Here is a 22,536-nt window from a genome sequence, read left to right as displayed (position 1 = left end):
TTTTTCTTAGCTTTGTTGCTTCATTTATGGGTCTTTATTCCTTGATCTACTTCTCTTGTTTGCTAAGAAATAAATGTATGACCCTTTATAATTATGATTGGCTCTGTTTTTCTAGGCTCATGCTGACATTTGTATTATATTTTTATACTTAAAATGGATTCTGGTAAAGATCATTGCAGCAGTGTTCTGATGTGCTTAGATTAAATAACTATGGGAGAAGCTTAAATAGTAGCTTTCAAAGACAGATAAACCTGAGCAAAAAAAAAAGGAGGGATTTTAATTGTTGTTTGCTTTCACTACAAATAGTCAAAGCTTCCTTTTTCTTGCACTGCTTTCAAAGTAGAGTATTGTAATAGAAAGTTCATCCAGTAAGTGTACAGTATTTTTATAACCAAACAATCTGTATTTTACCTTAACCAGATTTTTGAGTCTGATAAGCCAGTATGCTTTATTAAATGACACTTTCCTCCTTTGTGTCTTCTCACTAGTAATGGACACTGTCTTTAGCAGATAGGGATGTGGAGTGGTTTTTGTTTTTAATCTCATGGCTGAGCCATTTAGCATAAAGAGTCCTTGACACAACAATAAGCCTAAAGAATCCTTTTCAAGGTAATCTAAATTTATAACTAGAACTTCCAATTCTACTTTTTAACAGATAAACACCAGTACAACATTTTAGATGGACCATTTCTACCCAGATAAATGCTTTTTGGAAATTTCCATCAGCAGCCATTTTCAATTTAAACAAATTCTGACCCTTACCCAAACAGTGTTTAAATGTTTGTATCTGATGTATCTAATTTGAGGCTTATATTTTTGAGCCATTAATAAGTAATTTTTCCATCAACATGTACAGAAGTATTGCCATACTGGGACAGACCAAAGGTCCATCATGCCCAGCATCCTGTTTCCAACAGTGGCCAATCCAGGTCACAAGTACCTGGCAAGACCCCAAAACAGTAACATACAAATTGGCATTTTTTTATAGCCAGGTAAACATCTAGAGTTGGTGCAGTTGATTGCAGAATAATACTGTGTATCTTTCGCCTTTTAAATAACTTACTAATTAGGAATGATTGCCCAATAGTGAACTTGCTGAATGAAATGGTAAATGCAAAGAAAATGCCGTTCTTGGGCCTTTATATTTTGAGAGCAAGGTATATAAATAGTTGCAGATTTCAGTATTGAAGCCACATGTACAGTAGAACAAATATCTGCCCCTTCTGCCCCTACTTTATTTGGAGGTTTTCTACTCAACATGAGCTTTCTCTAAAAGGTTAGTGGACAAGTAAGTTTGTGGGTTTTACACTGGATATAATCCAAACAACTGTAAATTCTGTTTTCAGGATTTTTTTTCCCATTTTAATATTATGCTTTATTGGCAGACAAAGTAAACAACAATTCAGGTTCTCTTAAGGGCAGTGCTATAATCCATGTGCCTGCAGTTATAATGCCCCTTGCACATATAAATGTTGAGAATACTATCACTTACATGCATATGTGTGCATATATCCACATTGGTACTAGAAGGGTGCCTAAGCACTATTTATTATACAAACACCTGCTTAATATAGCACGTATGTATAAGGGGGGTGGGGACATAGGAGCAGAGCATGGGCAGGGCTCCCATTTACACATGTAACTTATAAGGTACTGTAAAGTTGTGTGTGTCCGGTTACGCGCCTGCACAAGCCAGCTCTATGCTGGTATATCTGTGGGCACCTAAACAGGCACACCAATGCCAGGTTACACTCATATTCGCTAATGGAATCTAATTGCCTAGGTTCTGTTATAGACAGGATCCTACTACATGCACTCGGGGAGCCTAAATGGAGGAACCCAGTTGTAGAATTGCCATTGTGATCCAAAATATATCAAATTTTAAATGTTTCTGAGATGTTGGAAATGCAGTATCAAAAATTCCAAGTTACTTAGGGGGCCCTTCTACAGAGCGACAGTAAGCCCAACATGAGTGACGGTAAGGCTTCCCGTCGCATGGACATGCGGTAGGAGTTCTGTTACCACATGGCCATTTGAGCTGGGGGCTTTTTTGCCCGCTGTGGTAAAAAGGGCCCTGGTGCATGGGGGAAAAAGCCCCCCCCCCCCCTTCCAGTGCAAGGCCCTTTTTCCCGCAGTTTGGGAAAGTTTTATTACAGGTAAGTAGTCTTCATGAAGAATTTCCTTTTTTATTTTTTGCAAAATTAATATATTGCACTTTTGTAAATGCAGGGTATTGTTTAGGGCATATTTATTTGCATATACATTTTTTTGAATGACTTTAATCTTGTCTCTGATTTGATTTTGTTTGTATTTACAGTGAACCTAACATAAACTAGAAATGTTTCTAGGAACTGGACTGTTTTGGAGTGTTTATTTTATAGAGGAAGTATAATATTCATTTTTCTTTGTTTATAGAGCAGTAGAATTCTTACAAAACATACTGTAGTTTGTACAAGATTTCCAAGTTTAAAAAGCACTAATGATTAATTTATGATTTTTTTTTAAAGTTTTGTTTTCACTAGTACATTTGCTTGTAGAAGTCTGAAAATGGGCAGAACCTATCCTGTTGTTCCCAAACCACCGTTACTCTTTTTGTCTTTCCTTTTCCATCAGTGTTTTTTTTTTTCTTCAGACTTATACATACCTTGCTTATCACATTACAGTAAGGCAGGATGTTCCTGTATCTACAAGATTGACAGAAATGTTTCATAATTATCAATTTGGAGCAGTCAAAGACCTTTATGGTTTCTTCCTCTCCTTTCCTCATGGATCAAGCCTATTACCTTCTGACTTCTCAATTTGGACTTTTCTAATAAACCATCTAACTTTGCAGAAGAAGACCTGCCTATACCATGGTTTAAATTGCTTCTTAATGTTTTTTTTCTCCTTGTATCTTGAGCTTCGTTGATTAAATGAAATTTCAGTACGTTAAAATGAACAAATCAACATGGCAGTTAAAATGTATAAAATATAGTAAGGAACTGTAAATTTAGGGGTCTATTTACTATGCTACAATAAGCAGTAGTACGCACTTACCACATCTTAAAATGGCTTACCGTCGGACACACTCGGGCATCCTTCAGTAGTTTTCTGGTCTGTGCTCACAAACCACATGCTATAAACAATATTATTTTATTGCAGAAAGAAGCTTGTCTGGGGTCAGAGAGTGGTGGGTGTAACTTCATTATTAGACACTAACTGATAGTGCAGGATTAGCACGTGAGCCCTTGCCGCTTACAAAATAGGTGTCTGTAAATATTCGTGTGCTAATTTTTTCTGTTTAAATTAATGGCTGTGCACTAAAGGTAACACTAATGCATGGCCATTAATTGAAAAAAAATGGAAATTAAAAATGGCCTTAGCGCGCAGGAAAAACCATGTTAAGGGTACACTAAGGCCACTTTATTCTGCAGCGAGCTACATCCAAGTGATGAGGTATCTAAATACTTCACTTAGAACAGTGGTTCCCAAACCTGATCCTGGAGGTACCCCAGCCAGTCAGATTTTCAGGATATCCACAATGAATATTCATGAGAGAGGTTTGCATGCAATGGAGACAATGCATACAAATCCCTCTCATGAACATTCATTGTGAGTATCCTAAAATCCTGACTGGGGTGCCTCCAGGGCCAGGTTTGGGAACCACTGACTTAGAACATCAGTTTGTGTAGAAAATGAAAAACAGTTTGAAAAATACAGACGTCTGTGATTTTTAAAACAGCCAGTTAAGTGGTATTATTTTATTTTATTTTTTTAGTAGGATGATACAGAAGTTAAATGGGAAAGCACCTTTAAAATAGTTCAAAGCCCTTTAAAATGGACAAGAATAAAATTTGATAGCATTTTTCCATCTCCATGGGGGCACCACGCCATCTGCAGTCATGCCTCCTGCTATCTCTGGACAGTTCGTATTAGTCTTTATTATTCACCAGTTAGTGAGAGGAATCAGCACTTCAGTTTCTGTGGATCCTAGTGAAGAGACAAATTGTAACCAAACACATTTCATTCTCTGAAGGCAAGAAATCTTTGAAAATCTACAAGATGAAATTGGTTTGTTAGCTTGCCATGTACTAAATATATATCTGAGCAGAGAGAACACTGTGGGGAGAGGGTACTATCTTTCTAGGTAAAGACTGCAAAAATAGGCCCCAGTGTCCATCCATTCATACCCCAACTCACTGTAGTTCATGTATTTTGTACAGAGGATATCTTGGCAAATAAGGAGTTACAAGTGAAAACATTGATTTCATTATAATATTAGAACTGGTAGATGGAGGTTAATTATGAAGTACTGTGTGTAATCTCCCTAACATAATTAAAAGGGCCCTTTGCTTAAGGGCGTTAGAGTTTCTTAATGTGGGACTTTCCTGCGTGCTAAGCCTAGATTCAATGCAGCAGTATTGAAGGCTTTAAAAAAAAATGTTTTGCAAGTCCTGCACTAATCGTTTCATTAGCACACAAGCGTTGCTAAAAAAAAATTAACACAAGAGTACTTACTGCCTTAACTCAGTGTTTTCTTGTGTTAAGCATGCGTTAGGGCTTAATGCCCTTCAGTGAAAGGGCCCCAAAGTTAGAAAGCATTAACATCTAATATTAAAATAGAACATCTTAGGACTGGGAGAAAGTTTAGTTAGCTCATTTGACATATTAATTAAAGACCCAGTATATTTACTATTTTAACAGCTAGGGTCCCATTTCATGTACTGTTTTGCATAGAACAGATTCCGTAGAGTTGGAACTCAAAAGATTTCTCGCGTCAATTTCAGGAAATATTCCTGAGCAAATCAAGGATGCTAGATAATATTGGTGCATAACAAATTCTGTATGTTGAAATTGCATTTAAGCAGTTGCATTTCTGGTTTTGTTCATAGCAGGTAGCAATACTTTCTGAAACCTTTTTTCTCAAAATCTTGAAGGCAATGAATTATCAAAGAGGATACTTGGAAGATTTACATAAATGTATTAACTAAAGCCTTGTTAGTTTTAAAAAAGAAGAAAAAAAGGTACAGGTTGCAAATATAGGTTAGGCTAATATTTATTATCTAGGAAACTACACGGTGTCCAGAAAAAAAATGGACCCCGTAACATATTCAAACTACTTTAACGTGCCTGTAAATTTAAGGTGCGTTAAACGCTAACGCGCCTATACATTTCTATGGGCACGTTAGCGTTTAATGCGTGTACACAATTTACGCATGTTAAAAATGCTAATGCACCCATAGTGCCGCTTAGTAAACCTAGCCCTTAGTTTGACCTTTGAAAATACATTAGTTCAACCTTTTATTAGGAAAATCCCTTAGCAAACGCTGTGTGCCATATTCTTTATTTTGTCATAAAATTTTAATTGCAGGCATCATCTTCACTGAACATCATTTTGCTAAAACTGATCTTAATGGTCACTTCCTGAATGATGTCATGTTGAAAACTGGGATCATCCAGTTTTTACAATATCTTACAGTAACAGTTGTCAGTAGTAGTCATTTTTTAATAATAGTACATTTGTTTTGAGGTGGTTTGGAAAAATGTGAGTCCTGTTTTTTTTTTTTTCTGGACACCATGAGACTCATTTTCAAAGCACTTAACACTTACAAAGTTCCACAGGTTACTATGTATTTCAATTTATGACTAAGCTCAAGGTACAATAAACAAAGCTTTGAGGGTGGTGAAGGCTTAATCCATTAATAATTTGTTTTGAGCACAAAGCGAAAGAGAATCCTTTTGACCTTTTCCAATAAAGCGATTCCTAAATTTTGTATAACAATAGTGTGTATGTTAAGGAAATGGCAGTGGATGCTGGACAGAATATAATTGTGATAATTCTGAATGATAGAGCACCTAAATAGATTTGTTGCTTATGATTGTTATAAATGCTTTATTTCAATGTGAATATATAAATTAAAACAATTGTAGATTCATATTTTTAGAATGGTGTAATTTTTCTAAATAAAAAAAAAACTGTATTAAGATTGCAAAATGGTGATGCAATTAGTACAAAAAGGGTTTTTATTTCCCTCTATTACCTTTGTTTTACAATAAAACTCATTTTCATATTTGTATTAGAAAAAATAATTTACATAACATGATCTCATATCAAATTGGAAAGAGTGATTTTTGCAGGAAAGAAATATTAAGAGAACTATAATAGGAAATAGAAACCTGTCATTTGAGCCATACTTATAAGCTGCCTTTATTAGCTTTCATTATCTTATAATTCTGAAAATATATTTTCAAAACGAATGCTTAAACAGTTTTGAACCATCACATTTTGTAGCTTGGTTATATTACATAAATGACTGTACAACTGCCATCCCCCACTCCTAATCCCCCTACAATATCATTTTTGTTTGAGAACTGTCTAGTTCACATACATGTTAGAACTAAATCACTCATCCATGTGTGAAAGATTTAGCATTTACTACTTATATTTTATTAATACTGTACGCCTGGCTGGGTTATAATTTAACATTAGGTGATTTATATACAAGATCATAAGAGAATTAGATCACACATATTCATAGTAAATAGTTGAGTGTTCTACATTCATCTAATATCTTGATAACTTGGTGAGCATATTCATAAAGAGCCTTTTTAACATGAGATTGTTAAATGTTGCAATAGTGCCTATCAAACTTTAAAAACATCCGTATTCTAATTCTGGTATAATTATAACTTAATCATGTTTTACACTGTTTATACTGTTTTGCTGTCAATGTTAGAAAACCTCAGTTAAATACTTGATTTACAAAATTATATTGCCACAGTTTGTTCTATTTATACTGTAGTTAAATAAAACTGTGAATGAACTGTAAATGTAGGTAATTTTTCCCTAGTTATTTTCACACTTGATGTGAAACCTGCAAATTAAGAAAACATAGGGTACTGTTTTGGCTTGAAATGACTAGTATGTTGAGTTGTCTTCAGAAGGCAGATATTAACAATGGAGCCCACCTACTGCAGAAATATATTAAAGTGTTTTGCAGTTTGCCCATGTTATCCCATGCATTACCATTTTAAAATATTTTTTTTGAGGAGCATGTCATGGGCAGAGAGTGGGCATCCCTGCGTTATCCACCTAATGCATTATAATTAGTGCACGCTAACTGGATAATGCAGTTAATGAAAGAGCACTTAACGCATGAGTACTCATCGCCTCCTGTTTACTCATGCTTTAACGCTATACAGGTACCATGCACTAATGACAACATTGGTGCATGACCTGCAATAAAAAAATATTTTAGCTTCAGCTCCACTGTTCTGAATCAACGGGTGTAATCCCTTCCTACCAGTAGGTGGAGGTAGAGAAAACTGAATTCGGTCACTAGCATAAGCCAAGGTGTGCCCTGGAACAGTCCAGTGTTTTTCTCTATCTTCAGCAAGTGGTAGGTTGTACTGAAGAAGCTCTGGTCCCTGGCCTAGCTCCCTGCTCTGCTCGTCATAGCCGCCACACAGCATGGTGAAGCATAACAGACGCTCCAAGGTTACAGTCTTAGAACCATACTTGGTTGAGCTCTGAGCTTGGTAATTTCACACTTCTTAATGCCATTTTGAGGCTTTCGCTTGGTCATGCAGGGCCTTGCTTGAGGGATGTAGGTCCCTAATCCTCTCACCCCCACCCCTCTTGCCTGTTCACCTTGTTTGGATTTACTGCCCCCCACAGACTCTCCCTTCAGCTGCCAGGCTTTCCAAAAATGCTCGCTTCAGCAGCACATATGCCCTCAAAAAATTCAGTTGGCCTGTCTAGCTTTATGCCCTTTGTCAAGGGCTAATGCTATGGTAAAGAATTGAGTAGGGTATTTCCCTCTATTCACACCCAGATAGAGTTGAGAACAGCAGAGATGCTTGATCCCAGGGCGTAGCTGCGTGGGGGCATGGGCCCCCACAGATTACGCCTTGACGCTCCCCGCCGCCGCATCAGGTACCTTGTTTGTTGGCGGGGGTCCCCAAACCCTGCCAGCTGAAGAGTCTTCAGCACCGGTCGACTCCAGCGCCTTCGTTGTGTGATCATCTGTTTCTGATGCCTTACGTCCTGCACTGTGCATGTAGCCCCACGCAGGACATAAGGCGTCAGAAACAGATGATGACACAATGAAGGCGCCGGAGTCGACTGGCGCTAAAGAAGACTCTTCAGCTGGCGGGGATTGGGGACCCCCACCAGCAAACAAGGTACCTGATGGGGGGGAGGGGAGTTTGCAGTTGTGGCAGCAGGGGGGGGAGGTGGCTAAACAGTGCCCTCCCTCACCTCGGGCTCTGGACCCCTCCCGCCGAGGTCTGGCTACGTCCCTGCTTGATCCCTAGGCCAAGGTAGGCCGGAGCAGTCAGACAGGTCTGTGTGCATCTGCCATGTGGTAGAGCATGCTGTCAACATGCACTGCATGGCCTTCAGAGCCAGTAACTGATCAGGAATGTTGGATTATTTTTATAGTGTGTAAATGTGGACTCATACAGTCTGTCTTTTCTCTGTAAGCATTTTACATGTGCTGTTGCCTCCCTCCCCACTTCAGTTCAAATGGATAGATTTCTCTCTTACATCTGTGCCTGCCAAGACACATTGGCAGTTAGAATCCTTTCTTCTCTCGCAATTCATTCAGACTGGGAGGACAAGTCCCTAGTCATGTGATGGGCGTTTTCATTTCTGCTGACCCCAGGTCTCTTTTTGTAGAGGGAGTCCCTGACTGGGCCCTGCTGGTGTTTTGGCTCTAGAGCTTGACTCCGATGATGAACAGTTCGCCTCTTGGGACTAATCCTAGCCTTTCACTTAACCCTCATGCTCTTGGTAGGCCAATTTTAGGGGTCTCAGCACTGAAGAATGTATCTGGTCATTGTGGGGGATCCATGTTCTTTGGAGGAAGTGGAGGACTCAGAGGTCCTCTTGGGCTCCCAGTCCCCCGTGGATTCCGGTTGTGGATGCACACAGACCTGTCTGACTGCCCTTTTGTCTTGAGGAGCTGTCTCTCTTAGACAAGGTCATGGGGGCCTTGGCTATATACTTCAGTCTCCAGCAGTGGGCCCCTTGGAGCCTCAAAGCATTTTTTGCGCCGTAAGGTCATCATCCGCTTGATTGATGGCGGAGTGGGAGTCCTTGGGTGATCCCCTCATGGTCACAGGGTCTCTTGCTCATCTATCTGCCTTTGCTGAGGAGGTGAAGTGTTGGACCTTTCTGAAGGTGAACACTGGTTACAGCAGTCACAAAGGTGACTGCTGTACCTGTCCAAAGAGGCTTGGTCCTTAGGGAGCTTCTTGAAAAGTATGTGAAGCAGCAGCTCTGCCTGGCCTTTTCAGTGGGGGGGACCCAACATTCAGGCTACTATATGTGGCAGTTACCTAGCTCCATGCCGCACTGGTTCCAGACGTTGGCGGATTCTCTGGAGACATCTCACCTGGAGTCTGGGTCGGCCTATTTTGGTCTGCTCAGTGGCATCGGCAGGGGTCGCCATTGGTTGTGGCTTCACCACTGGGTATAGGTATAGCTTCCAAGAATATTTTGAGTCAGCTGCACTTGCTCTTTGGTGATGTCTTGGAGAAGTTGGTGGAGGATATGGGGGAGGCATGGCTCTGTCTCCCTGAGCTGTGGCAAGGGTGCATAGTGTTCCTTGCCCTCAAGGGGGCAGACTGCTTCAGGTCCGCTTGGCGCCCTTCAGACCAGGCCCGGGGGAGGGGTTGCACAGAGTAGGCCCAAAGTGAGGGTGCGCAGGGTCCCTTGTTACCAGTGGGAAGCAGGCTTTCTCTCTTCTGCAATGAGTGGGTCCACATCATCTTAGATCGGTGGGTTCTGGAGGTGGTCGAGGGGGGGAACGCCATGGAGTTCACCTATTCGGTTCCAGACACCTTCGTGACCTCTCCCTGTGGCTCAGCTCTAAAGTGCCAGGCTTCATCGTTACCCTTCAGCGTATCTGCGATATGAGAGCAGTGGAACCTGTTCTGCCAGCGAAGCGCGGGCTGAACTGGTACTCCAGCTATTTCATGGTCCCAAAGAAGCGTGGTTTCTTCCAGCCTATCTTAGATTTCAAAGAGGTCAACGCTTGCCTCAGAATCCAGCACTTTTGGATGGAGGCTCTGTGCTCGGTCATCACGTCTGTGTGGTCAGGAGTTTTTGACTTCCCTGGACCTCAGGAGGTTTCTCTACCCATTCCCATTGTGGGTCATCACAGGAGATCACTTCTGTGCGCTGGGGCAGCATGTTCAATTTCAGGTGTTGCCTTTTGGCATGGCTACATCACTGCACATGTTAAGAACATAAGAATAGCCATATTGGGTCAGACCAATGGTCCATCTAGCCCAGTATCCTGCTTCCAACAGTGGCCAATCCAGGTCACAAGTACCTGGCAGAAACCCAGTTAGTAGCAACATTCCATGCTACCAATCCCGGGGCAAGCAGTGGCTTCCCCTGTGTCCCTCTCAATAAGACTCTGGACTTTAATCCAGGAATTTGTCCAAACCTTTTTTTAAACCCAGGTACACTATTTGCTGTTACCACATCCTCTGGAAGTGAGCTCCAGAACAATTCTTTGTGGGAAAAAAAAATATTTCATCCTATTTGTTTTAAAAGTATTTCCATCTAATTTCATAGTGTCCCCCTGGGCTTTGTAATTTCTTAAAGAGTGAAAAATCAATTCACTTTTACCTGTTCTACACCACTCAGGATTGTATAGACCTCAAATCATACCCCCTCAGCCATCTCTTTTTCAAGGTGAAGAGCCCTATCCTCTTTAGCCTTCACTCATATGGAAGGAGTTCTATCCCGTTTATCATTTTGATCGCTCTTCTTTGAACCTTTTCTAATTCCGTTATATCATTTTTTGAGATACAGTGACCAGAATTGAATGCAATACTCAAGGTGAGGTTGCACCATGGAGCGAAACAGAGGCATTATTCTTGGTCTTATTTTGCATCCCTTTCCTAATAATTCCTAGCATCCTTTTTTGCTTTTGTGGCCGCTGCTGCACACTGGGCAGAAGATTTTAGCATATTGTCTACAAGACACCAAAGGCTGGTGGCTGCACATATTTGACTCCAGAAGTTCAGGTTCTCCCTTACCTGGACAATTGGCTGCTTTGAGTGGATTCAGTGGTGGAGGCCAGTTAGGCCAGGTCATCTCTTTAGGAGTCCCTGGGCTGGGTCATGAATCAATCCAAGAGCCACCTCACTGTGTGTCAGGTTTCTGGAGTATTTGAGAGTCCGTTTCAACATGAGCCGGGGGGTGGTTTTCCTTCTGGAGGAGTGGGCAGAGAAGCTGAGGGCACAGAGGCACCGGTTGTGCGAGTTCCATAGTGCACAATCTGGGACTATTTGCAGCTCCTAGGCTCCATGGCACAGCTCTGGAGATGGTACCGTGGGTGAGGGCTCACGTGCTCCCTGTACAGCAGGCCCTGTAGTCCTGGTGGGTGCTGAGGATCAGTTTGGCCTGATGGGACAGTCTGGTGAACCTTTGAGAGGGGTTCCTCTGGATCCTCCTTGGTAGTTGCTGGTCCCTACAGATGCAAATTTCCTCAGTTGAGGAGCGCACAGTCTTGGGCCTGTGGCTTAGGGTACCTGAGGCATACTGGTCCACCAACCACTTGGAGAACGGGGCGGTCTATCTGGCTCTGCAGAAGTTTCAGCTGCCCTTGGAAGGGAAAGCAGTCAGAGTGATACTGGACAACACCATAGCGTTGGTTTGCATCAACAAGCATGGTGGAACCAGGAATTTGGAGGTGGCCCTGGAAGGCAGTGAATCTGTCGAGCGGTGATGCATTCAAAGGCTGTCTCAGCGGTCCAGATTATGGGCAATGACAATGTGCAGGCGGACTTTCTCAGTCGCTCTCTCCTGGATCCAGGAGAATGGGAGCTTGGGATTTAGGTCTTCCAGCTTGTTATGTGCCCCTCTGGGCCTCAATGTCAGTTGATGGCTACCAGAGCCAGTGCGATAACGGTGCGCCTTTTCAGTCAATGGAGGGACCTGATCTCTCAGTGGATATATGCCCTGGTGTACAGCCTTGACTGGTAATAGAGTCCCTCTATATCTTCCTTCATTCGCCATTTGTTGCTCAGGATTGCGCGTCATCCTCATCTGGTCTTGCGGGTGACATCAGATTGACTTTGCATACCAGTAGAGATGGAAGATCCAGATCTCTTTAGGCTTACGGTCCGGCCTTTTGAGAGGCGATAGAGAAGCGTGGGTTTTCCCCTGCAATGGCATCAACCTTGCTTCACTCCAGGAAGTCCTCTGTCATTTGCTTATGTCAGAATCTGGTGTGTGTGTCCTGGAGCGGGGAACAGTCCCTATCTCCTTGTAGGGCTCAGGTTCCTGTTGTGGGTTTTCTGCAGCAGGACCTGGAACAGGGGCTGGCCTTGATCTCCTTGAGAGTCCAGGTGGCTGTGCTGTCCAACTTTCAAGGGAATTGAAAGACATCTCTGGCTTTGCATAGAGAGGTAGCTAAATTTCTGAAGGGGATGGCACATCTGTGTCCCCCCCCCCCCCCCTTCAGCTTTCCTTTCCTTCTTGGGACCTCCAGGCACTGTCCAAGGCTCCATTTGAGCCCCTGCGCTTGGCTTCCATCAAGAATACATAGTAACATAGTAGATGACGGCAGAAAAAGACCTGCACGGTCCATCCAGTCTGCCCAACAAGAACTCATATTTGCTGCTTTTTGTGTATACCCTACTTTGATTTGTACCTGTGCTCTTCAGGGCACAGACTGTATAAGTCTGCCCAGCACTATCCCCGCCTCCCAACCACCAGCCCCTCCTCCCAACCACCGGCTCTGGCACAGACTGTATAAGTCTGCCCAGCACTATCCTCACCTCCAACCACCAGCCCTGCCTCCCAACCACCGGCTCTGGCACAGACTGTACAAATCTGTCCAGCACTATCCCCGCCTCCCAACCACCAGTCCCGCTTCCCACCACCGGCTCTGGCACAGACCGTATGTCTGCCCAGCACTATCCCCGCCTCCCAAGCACCAGCCCTGCCTCCCGATCTTGACTAAGCTCCTTCATTTCTGCTAGGAGGGTTTCGGAATTGCAGGCCCTGTTATCAGGATCCCTAACTCTCCTTCTTGGAGGATTCCATGTCCTTGTGCACAGTTCTATCCTTTCTTCCCAAGGTGGTGTCTCTGTTCCATGTGAATTGTACGTGTGGAGGATGCTGCTCAGGTGAACGAGTTTCGTTTCTCGGACCTCCTCTTTGTACCTTTTCATGGCCCTCCTGAATGGTCAGGCAGCCTAGAAAGGCCTCCATTACGAGGTGGATTAAGGCAGCTATTGAGTCCGTTTACATCGGCAAGTATCGTCCAGTGCCTCAGGGGCTCTGACCACTCTACTAGGGCTCAGGCTGCTTCCTGGGCAGAGGGCTGGGCGATATCCCCTTTTGAGATCTACAGGGTGGCAACTTTTTTATCGCTTCATTCATTTACTAAGCACTACAGATTGGATATTTTGGACAAAGCCCGCTCAGACTTTGGCAGAGTTTTCATTTGAGGTCCTTGTCTTCACCCACCCAATAGATTTGCTTCGGTACATCCCATTGGTTCAGAACAGTGGAGCTGACACGAAGAAATGAGAAATTGTCTTACCTGATCGTTTTCTTTTCTTTTAATCAGTGACACTGTTCTGAAGTTCTGTCTTTGGAATACTTTGGCTCAGGGTTATGGGTGTGCTCTTTGCTTCCTTTTCAGTGCTTCAAGAAAAGAAATTGTCCATACAGGTTCCTGTGATATCACTACATCCTTGTATTTGTTTTGCTAGCTTGGCTATCATTGCAGCTGTAATGGTTGATGGGGCATGGGTGCGTTACAAAGGGACCTTCTGCTGATTGGGCAGATACATACTGGATTGTTCCAGGGAGCGCCTTAGCTTATGCTGGTGATGTCACTGACAGAATTCAGTTTTCTTTACCCCCGCTTGCTGGTAGGAAGGGATAACACCCATTGGTTCTGAACAGTGTCACTGACTAAAGAATAGAAAATTCAGGTAAGAAGACATTTTTCCATATTAAAAACAAAATCCTAAACGTATTGCATTAAAATTGAGCTTAGCATATAACACATGAGAAGTGTGGGATTTTAAGCCTAGATTCTAGTGCATTTCAGTAAAAGGCCCCCAATGTGAACTAGTCTTGAATGTTGCTAAACTGCAGCAAAAAGACAAGCTAACCCTTTTATATATAATTGACTCAGCCTCTCCAAATTTATGGAAGATTCATTCTGTTTGAAGTGATCTTGCATTGTATGCCTACTGCAAACGTCTGTTATGAAAGATTTAGAGAGACTGGTAATCTGCAACTATCTTGTTTTATAAACATTTTTAATAAAATGTACTTTTAAGGGGTAATTTAATAGCAGCCCATACTGGTGAAAACTACATGTGTAGTCTTCATGCTGCATTTTTGTAAAATAATGTTTGTTTATAGCATCGAGAGCGGAGGATGTTCTTACATCATACTTAACTCCTATCCTTTGAGCTTTGAACTCAGTTGCTGCCATAGCTGCAGTCTGGAGCCATAAACCTACGTTCAGAATTACTTGTGGATTTTTCCCCTATTTCATGTCCCTCTCAACTTGGTTTGCTAAGTCATTGACTAGGGCCCTAACTGACCATTAGTTGCTATTGCAGGATGACTTGCCTCCCTCCCTTGTGCTATGATGCTGGGGATTAGAAGATCTTAGCCAGTGGTCAAGTCCAGGTCCATTTACATGGCAGTACACATCATTGCCACTGGGCCAGCCCTACAGTACTGTATTTCTGTATTCACTAGAAACTATTGCAGCGTTTTATTAGAGAGCTGCATGGGAACAGGGTTAGTGGGGATCTCTTCCAGGCCCACAGGGATCCTGCAAGGATGGATGCTAGTCCTGCAGGGTACCCATAGAAGTGTAGTGCCTGGCCAGCATACCTATCCTTTCCTTGTGTTTCTTAGATAGCTTCGCAATTATAATAGTAAAAAATATTAATGGATATGGTTGATAGCATTGAAATCCCCATAAGCACTGATAGAGGAAGTTATCAACATGGGCTACTGTTAAATTGGGTTATTTTACCCCAAGTCGGGTTATTTTAGTGCAGGGAATGGAGGAGATTTTCTTGCGGGGATGGATGGGTGAAACTTCTGTCCCTGTGCAACTGTATATTTTATTGATATATTTGAGTAATGCAAGAAAGCCTAGGAAACAATAGCTTTCATTTTGTACATTGAAAGATTACTCTGAAATTGCTTGTATTCGCAATAACTGAGAAGAATGTAAGCTAAGCCCAATTTTCATTGTTGAAAGAATTTGGTGGTTCTTGTTTTTAAATGTAGTTAAGTTCATATATTGGGCAGACTTAAGATACTTTTGGAAAATAGTGTGATATTTTAATAACACCTCCCTAACCTAAACCCTCTGCTACATACCTCCCTCTACTGCTGCTCCTTCTAAAGGATGTGCCAAATAATTGAAAGTATATTTAAACTTGAATTGTATTTTTAGTGTAGGAATGCTTTTTAAAAATGGTGCGTGATCTGAGACCGCATAGGCAGAGCTTAAATAAAATGTTTGTTTTTCCTTAGTAAAAACTAATTTGTCACAATATTTATAACATTTTACAGTGTCTTTAAAAAAAATGCCCAGGATCATTTGCTGGATTAATATAAACTGCTTTGTTTGCAGGGTTTATTGTCATCCCAAAACCAAGCCAATTCTCCAAGTGGGACTGTAGTATAGCCAACACACTACTGCTAGCAAAACATTGGCCACAGGACAAGAAGTAATGACAGTGGAGCCAGGAGCTGTTCTTCAGCCACAGAACAACAAAATTAGAAAATGAAAGTGTGTAAATTTGGTATTCCGTGAATCAAACGATTCTTGGTAGAAGAATTATGGAAATGGGTTCTTTTTTTAGTGAGTTTTGTAGACTGCTTAGCCAAAGACACATTTACCTTTAACAATGCTTTGGTGTTGCAGTAAAAACAACAACAACAAAAAACAAAAACATTTTTCTTGCTTTATACTTTGACATTTGATGTAATTTAATGATATACATAGTGTATAAAATAAAAATGTTTCTTGAAATATCCCAGTTAGTTAGATAGTTATAAGTTAGTGTTTCACCACTGTGTACTTTGCACTGATTTTGTTTAACCAGAAATGGTTAGAAGACAGCCTGGAATGCACTTGTGGATAAAACGTCATCGTTTTCTGACTTGAAAATGTAATTCAGGAAGATGGATGCTGCAATCATAGATTTAAAAAAAATTGTTTGCACTTAAATAGTTTAATGCTAATTGAGAAATTATTTTAAAATGGGTGTTTGAGGACTCCTGGAAAACCTGAGAGAGAGAATATCCTTTGTATCTATTAAACATTTATTTTGATATTGTTTCCAGTTTCAATGAACTCTGTATTATATGTACAAGAAATTTAAATCGGTGATTGGGGGAATGGATCAATACACTAGTCATTCATCTTTTGAAGATGAGTAGTGATATTTCTAATTCAAATATTAAACAATATTGAATTATACAGGGTATTTTGTTTACTCTGTTTTGTATTGATTTGTACTTACTCATTGGAATTAAATGTTTGGTACAGAAGTAATACATTGTACAAGAAATTCCTTGTATGGTTTCACGTAAGCAATATGTTAACTTTTTGATATGGGCATTTAAAATGAGCAGGGCCAGTAATTTTGCAAGTCTAATACCTCCATTCTACCACCTCCTTTCTGCATTGCTTGAATCCTGTATTTCATGGTTCTGTAACAATAACATTTGAGTTGGGTGGGGGGGTTTGGTAAGCAACTGCATACTGCACCATGACTATTTCAGCTGTAGGACTATCTCGCCACCCATGCAGCACATCTTGCATTTTAGATATAATGTGGTTTCTATGCTGTTAACTGCATAGTACAAACAAGGTATAAGCCTCGTTCTTCAGTCCAATTTATAATTAGACTTCATCTCAACTTGATCAGTTTGTAGAGATTAGACATCCGGCCATTTCTTTTTACATACACAGTGTATAATGAGTTTGGGTTAACAAATGAAAGCTTTGTTCCTTTTTGTATATTTCCTTAATGCCTACAACATGTGCCTGGAGAGGGAGGGATAAGGTACCTTGTATGTTTATCTTGGGTGGTGGTTCAATGGTAAACTCGAGGCTAAATCACTACTGTTTTTAATTGTAGTGTCTTTGAACCTTTACACCGTGCCTAGTTGTGTTCAGTGCAGTTGATAATCACATTACTAAATGCCAAACCTCTTTTTTTCAGAGCCCTTCAAGCTTTTGGTGCATTAGCTGCAATGCCTTTTTAAAAACTATGGAGGGAATAATAAACATGTAGCTCAGTCAAATTACTTTTTAACTCAGAATAAACATGGTTGTATTATTGTCCAGCCTCTCTTCTGTTGATCTCTGAAAGTGAGACAGTACATTAGAAGAACTAAAAAAAATCTGAAGAATAAAGAAATTGATAGGGAATTATCATGTATTTTTTGCACAAAATCCTAATGTAAGCTTAAATAGCTTTCTAACATTTTGCCTTGCCTGTTAACAAAATTAAATATTGAAGGTGCCAGGTGTTACTTTTTTTAACATATGTGTACTACACTATTAGTTGGTCTAAAATTCCCTATGTAGGAATAATTCAGTGTAGTTGCTTATTTTAGCATGAGTAAATTAGCACATGCAGGAAATTATTTACTTAGAAAAGTCTCTGATTTTGTTTTATTTAGAGATTTACTATACCACTCTTTCTGAAAGGAAAAAGTACTAACTTAAAAAAAAAAATCATACATACAAAATGGGAGAACTCAGTATAGCTGACCTTTGTTTAAAAATTCTGGTATAACTGATCTTGTATATACAGTATAACCTGTCATGTATTACATATCCTTAAGAGTAGAGTACTAAACTGTTTTCGGTTAAGGAGTTGTATAAATAACTTGAAGTTTTCATATGATATTGGGTCCATGTAAATCAGGGCTTCCCAAATTTTGGTTGTGGGAATTGGGTTTTCAGAATATCGACAGTGAACACATTATTCATAGTGGATATCCTGAAAACTGGACTACTAACTAGACTTGTGAATGATTTCCTCACCTTTCTGAGTCAAGGGAGGTCAGTTAATGGTTTCTTTAGGACACTTTCCTCAATTTGGTTTAAATCATTTCTTTCTGATCAAATGTATCAAGTAATCTCCTCTCATCATAATCTTATTGTGTGGATCGTGGTGTTCCCCCAAGGATCAGTCCTTGCTTCTCAGTCCATAGACAACTCTGATACAGTCACTTGATGCTAAAGGTGATTATTTTGCAGGTAAACATTAAGTTTGGGGGTTGGCAATCCAGTTCTTGACAAGTTTAGATTCCCTAAATAAGTATCTTCATGCAGTTGCTCACTGGCTTCATAATCTGTTGAAGCTAAATCACACAAAGGTGCAGGTAATGATGTAAATCACAAGGCAGCCTCTTCATGCTAGGCCTTTCAGTTTTATTGGCCACCTCTTTGAAATACTGGCATGTACTATTGTCCCTTGTCATTGAAATTGTTCAGACATGTTTTCTCATGCTGTGACAATTACATGCCTTCTAACCTCTAATAGCAGTTAAGGAATTTTGCACCCAGTGGAATGTATCTGTTCTTTCACATCTTGACTGTTGTAATTCCTTCTATAATGGGTTGAAACTCTTCTACAATATCTGAAGCTACTAAATAGAACACTATGTTTAAACTGTTTCATAATGCCAAGAAATTTGATTGTAATTGGCTGCCTACATAGTATTAAGTTTATTCTCTTAACTGTGGTTCATAAAGCACTTCATACTGGAGAACTGGAATACTTTCAAATCTTCTTATACCTCATGTTCCAACTCGGGCTTTCTGGTCTTAGGAACAGTAAACTCATCTCTATCCCTTCTTCATTAAGCATTTTTTTAAAACTAATTTGCAGTGCTGCCTCCCTCCCCAGTCTCAACTCTCTGGAAGGCTCTACCTTTCTATAGTGCACTTAAAAGACAGGTGCAAAGTCATCAGGCACTGTTAGGGCTTTAACTTGTATTATTTGACCCTTAACTTGACTTAAATGGCCCTAATGCCACCTGCCTAAAATTGCTGTGGGTTAAGCAGTAATGAGATACACTAATATAAAAATCTGTGCAACTCACAGGATGCACAGGGTGTGGGAGAGCACTTTGTTGATCCATGGTCTGTTTAGCTGGGGTTACAACAATGCACAAAGCTGGAAACAATAGCAATAGTTGTGGGTTTTACTGTCCAATATCCCTACTGGGCCTTGTTTTGAAATTTATTTACAGTGGTCTTGGTCTATTGCTTCCTGCTGCTTGTCAAGATCAGGCACAAAAGAGAGGGAATACAGTATACAAGAACAACCAAACAAAGCAAACACTGGGCCTTCAGGATTGAGAAAAATGTAGTTCTTTATTTATAATGGAGACCCGACACGGTCCATGTTTCGGCGTACAAACGCCTGCATCAGGGGTCAAGGGACTCCTATAGGTCAGCAAGATAATAAGTTGACAAAGATGTGGAATGAACAATCTGCTGCTTGTCAAGATCAACCAGGTTTCATCCTGGGGTAGCAGGCCTATAATAATTTGAGAGTATTGAAATTTATGTGGAAAGCCCAAGCTTTTACAAACGTACTTGCTGCTGGTAGTGGATGTAGATAAAGCCTTCCATTGGATCTTTTGGTCCTTTATGTTTCAGGTGCTAAAGGAGATGGCATTTAGTCCTAAACCTTACAGCTGGAGTGGCCTAGTGGTTAAAGTGGTGGACTTTGGTCCTGGGGAACTGGGTTTGAGTCCCACTGCAGGCACAGGCAGCTCCCTGTGACTCTGGGCAAGTCACTTAACCCTCCATTGCCCCAGGTACAAATAAGTACCTGTATATAATTTGTAAGCTGCATTGAGTCTGCCATGAGTGGGAAAGTTTGGGGTACAAATGTAATAAAAATAAATAAATAAAAAGTATGGGCATGCATTAAAATTAATGGGGCTATTAACTATTTGAAATGTTTATGGACCATCTAGTACAGAGGGCGCAGGGGACAAGCAAAAGTATGGATTCTGGATTGGTTTTAGGGGGGGGGGGGGACACAAAATAGCTTTATTTGAAGATGCTATTCTTTTTATGGTGACTGACCCAGAGCCCATGTTTATTTGGATTTTGATCACACCTTTTTCAGGAGTAGCTCAAGGTGAGTTACATTCAGGTACATAAGGTAGTTCCTTGTCCCAGGAGGGCTCACAATCTTAAGTTTGTAGCTGGGGCAATGGAGGGTTAATTTACTTGCCCAAGATCACAAGGAACACCTCTAGATGTCAAGACCAGTGCTCTATCCACTAGGCCACTCCACTGTAGGCCTTAATGGAGTAGTTTTATCTCTAGGGCATCTCCTCAGTGCCTGCCCATCCATCAAGTAATATCCTCCTCCATCCCCACCTGTCCCTTGGCTTAAAATAACCCAATTTAACAGTAACCCATGTTGATAACTTCCCCTCATTGCTTATGGAGATTTCAATGCTATTACCCATATCCATTAATTTTTTTGTGTGTTGTTATAATTACTAATCTAGCTTAGAAACACAAGGAAAGAATAGGTAGGCAGACCTGGCACTACACTTGTGTCCTTCCCTATGGACCTGGAGGGGATCCCTACAGGTCTCCCAATAACCCCACTCCCCTGCAGCTGTCCAGTTTAAAGCAAACATGATAAAGTTGGAGGTCCTGATTATTCCTTTACTGATTGGGCACAGGAAGTGAGGAAGCAATTTCCAGTCAGTGTCTGTAATAAAACAGATGGGAGTCCACCTGGTAACGGATTGATCTTGCATTTAAAATGGAATTCCTAATGGAATAGATGTCTAGGTAGCTGGAGAGATGAAATGGATTACATCTCTCCTGGTTAGGTAGGGTAGAAACAGTTTAAATTATGCCCCCCCCCCCCCCCACCCACATTTCTTTACCTCTTTGATACACTGCCCATTACCATACCAGAGCAGGCTTTTCAATTAATACGCAGGAGGGTATTCTGATTTGTATAGCACCACGGCCCACCCAGAGTGGCAGGGCACATCCTTTTCTGGGATAAAAGAGAGGAAGGATTTGCAGTCCCCCATTTTAAGAAGTAGTAGTATGTTGCTCAACAGTGTGCCCTCTATAATGGAGCTTAAAACAAGTAGGTTACACTAGAATAAGTAAGCTCACCCAGTCCCAATGTGCTACCTGCCATAGCTGTGGGGAAGGATAAAGAGAATTATGGAAAGCCAATCCTTGTGTGTCATTGATGTTAAAGATTTGGGGAAGGGAAGAGAAACAGCTTCTGGAAGGGAAATGCTATGTTTGTGCCATGGGTGGGGGGGGGGGGGTGATTGGGGCAGGCTAAAGGGGTAAATGTGTGCCATGGAGGGGAGAAATCATGTTCCATGTGGGGATTGGGGGCAGGCTAATGGGGGTGAATCATGTGCCATAAAGGGTGGATTGGAGGTACACCACCTTTCTGCAGCCCCCAAAGAGAGACACTATCTGCCTGTTACTCTCTTCGGTCTTCTATATCATTTCCCTATGCCAGAGATGAGCCAACTGAATGAAATGTTCCAATTTATTTTTCTGATTTTATTTAGATGTAGTTTGTGCAGCTCATAGTTCCAGATTGGCCCCAATGTAAGGGTGGGGCAAGGGGCAGGACGATTGGGAGACAGGGCATGGGGGCACAAAAAAAACAAAAGTTGGTCAAGAACACAACAACAACCTCTTGAGACAGCCCTGAATTGATCTATCTAGATGGAATGCAGACCTAATAATAAGAGACTGTCTACTCTTCCACCTCCCCAGTTGCAAAAGCATAACCTATAAGTCAGCTCACACTGCAGCTCTAAAGGCCTCATCAAGCCGAACTGCGGTTCCCATTCAAAGTGAATGGGCTTTGTCAGCATTGCCGCACCAGGAATTGCAGGTGCAACTTGATAAAAGAGGCCCTATGTTACTTAGGATCCAAATGATGGAATCAGACTCCCGAGGAAAGAGTACGTATAAATAATTACTGTTTTGCAAAAACCTGAAAACATCTTTTTAAGATTGAATTGAAGAATTGTATGTTTATGACTGATTCTTGTTAATTGTAACTTTATTCAGTATATTGTTCATGTTTTAATTGAGTTCTGTTAAAGTTAGAACCTTCATTTGAAAAAATGTTAATGCTTGTCAGCAGATCTACAGTTGATTTCAAATCTTGGAGCCTTTCAGGATTAGTGGCAGAAAACTTGTCCCTGTGTTTCAACAAGTCAATTCTCAAAGAGTTGTGTAATTGATCCAATAGTTTTATGAATTTTTTTCCTTCACACAAATGTTAGAACATTCTAGAAGTCCTCTGTTACAAAGGCAATGTTTGAATGTCCCATCGTTCCTTAAGCCATGTTGTAACACACAACATGTTTTTGTTATGTATTATGGTTATTGGTAATATACTTGACAGATGTCATGCAGAAGGAATAAGTGAATGTCCTGGTATTGTGTGTGTAATATTTAATATACATATATATATATATTTTTAACTAGCTTAAGT

At 41.0% G+C, this 22,536-nt stretch overlaps 1 protein-coding gene across 4 annotated transcripts in view; it reads left to right on the top strand.

The window, feature by feature from the left end:
- WDR20 (WD repeat domain 20) overlaps window positions 1–16,475 on the top strand; it is a 78,125-nt gene extending 61,650 nt beyond the window's left edge. For all 4 annotated transcript variants that reach the window (XR_003943455.1, XM_030215421.1, XM_030215422.1 and 1 more), the window contains one exon: window positions 15,624–16,475. Coding sequence is in view for 3 of the 4 variants with exons in the window: in XM_030215421.1 (XP_030071281.1) it covers window positions 15,624–15,677 (54 nt within the window). In the remaining variant the exon portion in view is untranslated. The remainder of the gene's footprint in view (window positions 1–15,623) is intronic.
- The last annotated feature ends 6,061 nt before the right edge of the window (window positions 16,476–22,536 follow it).

The sequence above is a fragment of the Microcaecilia unicolor genome, chromosome 9 (assembly GCF_901765095.1).
Source record: "Microcaecilia unicolor chromosome 9, aMicUni1.1, whole genome shotgun sequence".
Lineage (NCBI taxonomy): Eukaryota > Metazoa > Chordata > Amphibia > Gymnophiona > Siphonopidae > Microcaecilia > Microcaecilia unicolor.
Note: the sequence above shows the minus strand (reverse complement) of the source record. Positions and strands in the feature narration are given on the sequence as shown.